The sequence below is a fragment of the Rutidosis leptorrhynchoides genome, chromosome 9 (assembly GCF_046630445.1).
Source record: "Rutidosis leptorrhynchoides isolate AG116_Rl617_1_P2 chromosome 9, CSIRO_AGI_Rlap_v1, whole genome shotgun sequence".
Classification (NCBI taxonomy): Eukaryota; Viridiplantae; Streptophyta; class Magnoliopsida; order Asterales; family Asteraceae; genus Rutidosis; species Rutidosis leptorrhynchoides.
The window spans coordinates 353,516,993-353,522,367 of NC_092341.1; the positions used below are offsets into that span (position 1 = coordinate 353,516,993).

Genomic DNA, 5,375 nt, shown 5'->3' on the forward strand with positions numbered 1-5,375 from the left:
CCCTGTGAGCCAACAGAGTAACCTTTCCCACTAGCCTAACTACATGGTAGTGGTCTAGGGAGCACTGGAGAATGAAGAGCCGGATCTTAACTCCCTGGGCCAAGTGCTCAAAAATCGACCGAAGTCATGGGTGATCATTGGTCCGATGCTGCGGGCGAAACCTATTCCTAGAAAGTCATACAACCTAGCTCTCCTTACTTGATAGGGGGTCGGATAGAGGGTCAAGTAAACTAGTTGAGTCATTCGAAAGGCTCATTATCTGATGTAGAACTGATGCGAGAAGGAGAATCAAGATGGTCAGAAGCATTCCTAGCAATGCTAGCCACAACGGAATACTCCGGCGGGGTTTATTGCACAAAAAAGTTGGGACGCAGGCTCCCGAAGAGGGAAGCCCAACGAATGTCAGATGCAAAGGTGCCTCTTTAAAGTCAGTTACAAACTGTTCATAGCATTGTCTAGTTATATTTACTGAGTTGTTACTATATCACTATATATGTGTAATTAAACGAAATTTTTGTATGTTATGATTGCAGCCTTCACAATTCCTTGGCTTTTTTTAAAGATTAGGGACTAGAAATGAAACAATATAAATCTCAAGGACCATTATAGTCATTGTTGTGATGGTCAAAAATAGAAACAAAGGACTCGGATCACTTGATCCTGTTATTCCGTTCAACGGTTCTCATTGAATTTTACAACGTTCTAGAAGCTTCTACCCATTTCCCAAACCTATAAATACACTCCCATCATTCATCATCTTACATCAACCCATCAAATAAAAAAACACAAAACTACCTTCCAGATTAATTTATATTCTCTACAATTTTTTTCATAACAGATAATCAAAGCTAAAATTTTGTGACTTGTGTGTGACAATGGCCGGTAAAGGTGAAGGTCCATCAATCGGAATCGATCTCGGAACCACGTACTCGTGCGTAGGCGTATGGCAACATGATCGTGTTGAGATTATCGCTAATGATCAAGGTAACAGGACGACACCTTCTTATGTTGCTTTTACGGATAGTGAACGTCTTATTGGTGATGCTGCTAAGAACCAAGTCGCCATGAACCCTATGAACACTGTATTCGGTAAAGTTTACCATGCCTTTTATGCAATTCTCATATCAAACAAATAAATTTTAGGCCTTAGAATTAAGGATTTTTCTAATTGTCGTTCAGAATTAAATCTATGCATTAACTAGCGGTACATTGAGTTGGTTGGTTGAGGATAGTTATTTTCAGAAAGTACTTAGTTTTTTTTAACGTATAAACAAACGACGCATGTCTAAATTCCTTAATGACAGTCCTTGTCCTTAGCTGCCCTTAAAATAATCCTATAAATAAACACCATACGAAAAGTTAATATCAAACGATGTATACCATTTGATGTAACAATTAATATGGGACGCTAAACTCATACTCCTTTCGTTTCAAAATCAGTGTCAACCATTTTGTATTATTTTATCTCAAAAATAAATGTATACATCTAAGATAAAGTTTTAGGGGCCTTCAAAAAGGTAGTGATCTTCACAATATTAATTTTGTTCTTACACCACTAAACATGCATTACAATGTTGTACAGTATAATACCTTAAAGCATATTTAGTGGTGTATGGATAAAACTTGGTAAGTAAGGATCATCACCCCTTAAAATATGGCACTAACTCAACGACTAGTGTTAGATTATGGTCGATTTTGTTCTTTTACGTTCCAATGTGCTAATTTGAGTATCTTACAAATGATTTTGGTGACAAAACGAACAGATGCGAAACGACTAATCGGTAGGAGATGCAGTGATGCATCAGTTCAAGACGACATGAAACTGTGGCCGTTTAAGGTGACACCGGGCCCGGGAGACAAGCCGATGATCGGTGTCAATTACAAAGGAGAAGATAAGCAATTTGCAGCTGAAGAGATCTCATCAATGGTGCTAACCAAAATGCACGAGATTTCAGAAGCGTTTGTCGGTTCACCTGTCAAAAACGCAGTCATTACCGTACCTGCTTACTTTAACGACTCTCAACGTCAAGCCACTAAAGACGCAGGAGCAATTGCAGGCCTAAACGTGATGCGTATCATTAACGAACCAACTGCTGCTGCAATTGCTTATGGGTTAGATAAGAAAGCTACTAGTGTTGGTGAAAAAAATGTGCTTATTTTCGATCTTGGTGGTGGTACTTTTGATGTATCGCTTCTTACAATCGAAGAAGGTATTTTCGAAGTGAAAGCGACAGCTGGCGATACACATCTCGGTGGTGAAGATTTTGATAACCGAATGGTGAATCATTTTGTTCAAGAATTTAAAAGGAAACATAAAAAGGATATTACTGGTAACCCTAGAGCTTTAAGAAGATTAAGAACTGCGTGTGAGCGGGCTAAAAGAACACTTTCGTCTACTGCTCAAACTACTATTGAAATCGATTCGTTATACGAAGGTGTGGACTTTTATTCTACGATTACACGCGCGAGATTTGAAGAACTTAATATGGATTTGTTTAGGAAATGTATGGATCCGGTTGAGAAATGTTTGAGAGATGCTAAAATGGATAAACGAAGCGTTCATGATATCGTTCTTGTTGGTGGATCAACAAGAATACCAAAAGTACAACAATTGTTACAAGATTTTTTTAGTGGTAAAGAACTTTGTAAAAGCATTAACCCTGATGAAGCGGTTGCATATGGTGCAGCAGTTCAAGCTGCAATCTTGAGTGGTGAAGGTAATTTAAAAGTTCTTTTTTTTTTCAAGAAAATAAGATTTTTTTCAAGAAAATAAGATTTTTTTCAAGAAAATTAGATCTTATTCAAGAATTTCAGATTTTTTTTCAAGAATTATAGATTTTTTTTTCAAGAATTTAGATTTTCCTAATAAATGAAAACGTACTAATATTTTTTTTTTTTTTTTTTTTTTTGTTTTGTTAAAGGGAATGAAAAGGTTCAAGATTTGTTACTTTTGGATGTGACGCCGCTTTCGTTAGGTTTAGAAACTGCTGGCGGAGTAATGACGGTTTTGATCCCAAGAAACACAACAATTCCCACCAAAAAAGAACAAGTTTTTTCGACGTATTCAGATAATCAACCTGGTGTCTTGATTCAAGTTTATGAAGGAGAAAGAACACGAACGCGAGATAATAATTTGTTAGGAAAGTTTGAGCTTTCGGGGATCCCGCCTGCTCCTAGAGGGGTCCCACAAATCAATGTATGTTTCGATATTGATGCGAATGGTATTTTGAATGTTTCGGCTGAAGATAAAGTAGGTGGTAAGAAGAACAAGATTACAATCACGAATGATAAAGGAAGATTATCGAAAGAAGAGATTGAGAAAATGGTACAAGAAGCTGAAAAGTACAAAGCTGAAGATGAAGATCATAAGAAGAAAGTTGAAGCCAAAAACGCTTTGGAGAATTATTCTTATAACATGAGGAACACCATTAACGATGAAAAGGTTGCGTCGAAGATCCCTGCAGCTGATAAGAAGAAGATTGAAGATGCTATTGATCAAACAATTAGTTGGTTGGATGCAAATCAGTTAGCAGAAGTTGATGAATTTGAGGATAAAATGAAGGAGTTGGAAGGTATTTGTAACCCTATTATTGCTAAAATGTATCAAGCTGGCGGTGTCCCTGAGGCGGCCGCCGGTGGTGGTGGTGCTGCTGCAGCTGGGCCAGCTCCGGCAGGTGGCCCAAAGATTGAAGAAGTTGATTAGGTGGTGGTTTGGTATTTGCACTTGGCTGTTTTTTTTTTTTTAGAATAAGGTGAAGAAATTGTTGGTAATTAGTAGGCAATAATAGCATTAATGGCTTTGATTAGCATCTCAAATCCCATAACAAATGCAGTTACAACTAGGACAATTAGAAGGGATATGTTGTTTATGCATTTTTTATTTTTGTTTTGTCAATTAGTTAGTTCTAATCAATGTTTATTCATTTGATTAATTTCTTCTTATAGTAGCAAACATTTATGAGTGCTACAAGAAAGAAAAAACTGTAATCCTTAATTTCTGATTATTTTTTTTTTTTACATAATTTTCCTTTCATAATAAACTTATTCTATTATCTATTATGGCTAATACCTTAAAATTGAATTTCCATATGGAATTTAATCTATAGTCATAAAACTTTTTTTTCCTTGGAAAGCAGAACAGATTTAATTGATATCTACTGTCATAAAACTAAAGCATTTTATTTCACACACATACAAATGTACGTAACAGTAAATGGCTATAATTTAAAGTTTGAGTTAATTATATTATTGGTCCTTGTGGTTTATTCGAAATTATACCGATAGTCCTTATCTTTTTAAAATTATACCGCTAGTACCTGTGGTTTGATAAATGCACGGCGCTGGTCCAAAACTAACGCCATCTAATTAGTTAACGAAATTAATTAACGAACGTTAGATTTAGGACCAGCTCCCTACATTTATCAAACCATAGGGATCAATTATACACAAAATCAGAAAAACTTCACTAGATACACCATTAATATATGGGGAGTGATATTTCCAGTTTTGTTTTTTATAGATCCACTTCATTTTCAGTGTAGTTCCTAAAATACCCTTGTGTAATTGTTTATTGTAAACTGTAATACTTTGTCTTATTGATTGTTTTCTTCTCTTTCATCATATCTCAAACTCACAGAGCAACCATCTCCCTTGACTAAAAGAAAATTAAATGTAGGACTACAACTCTATGTACACAAACTATCTCCATTTTTTTTTTATAAATCAAATCCGAATCCGTATCTTCTTAAAAGCTTTAAATATTTGCCATCTAAAATTATGATTTGAAACAAAATTCATTGTCGTCTGTGTTTCTTGATAAGCCCATCGATACCATTCTCTTTCTAATAGCAAACGGCGGACGGTGGCGGCACACGACAGGCAAGAGCTGGAAATAAGAAAATTTTGACGGAGGTAACGGCTCACAGCGTCACACGACAACGAACGACGATTTGCACTGTTTTTTGTTCGGAAAAAACTCGTCGATACTGAACCTGGTGGTGAATAGATCACGCGCATCTATACAATCGGTAAAAATAGTGGTCGGAAAATATTCCGGTGACTAAAATGGGTGGCTCGTGGCGGCGTGTTTGGCGACCTTTTCCGGACAAACTAGTACTCTCATGTTCGAAAAAGTTCAACGGTTTTATTGGTCTAGGTGGCGACTTCTTAAGCGTATTGATTCAAGAGCAATTTGCGTTCAAAAGTTTGGGTTTTTTTTCCAGGTTTAATAGAAAAGTCAAAAAGAAGCTATAGAAGAGAAATGAAGATATCTTTGCGTTTGTTCATCTGGGTGCTTGATCCGTACATACATATGGAGTAGTACATACATATGATAGCCAATTTAGTACTCCTTAAGATAGATGAAATTAATTATT

At 36.1% G+C, this 5,375-nt stretch overlaps 1 protein-coding gene across 1 annotated transcript; it reads left to right on the forward strand.

The window, feature by feature from the left end:
- The first annotated feature begins 875 nt into the window (after positions 1 to 875).
- On the forward strand, positions 876 to 3,703 carry LOC139867336 (heat shock cognate 70 kDa protein 2-like). The gene is made up of 3 exons (XM_071855702.1): positions 876 to 1,089; positions 1,764 to 2,717; positions 2,922 to 3,703. Exons 1-3 carry the CDS (start codon positions 876 to 878, stop codon positions 3,701 to 3,703), a joined length of 1,950 nt encoding a protein of 649 aa, XP_071711803.1.
- Positions 3,704 to 5,375: the final 1,672 nt, after the last annotated feature.

Coding starts and splice junctions, on each gene's coding strand:
- LOC139867336 (XM_071855702.1), top strand. CDS start 876: ATGGCCGGTAAAGGTGAAGGTCCATCAATCGGAATCGATCTCGGAACC. Junction 1,090..1,763: donor CCCTATGAACACTGTATTCG/GTAAAGTTTACC, acceptor CAAAACGAACAG/ATGCGAAACGACTAATCGGT. Junction 2,718..2,921: donor TGCAATCTTGAGTGGTGAAG/GTAATTTAAAAG, acceptor GTTTTGTTAAAG/GGAATGAAAAGGTTCAAGAT.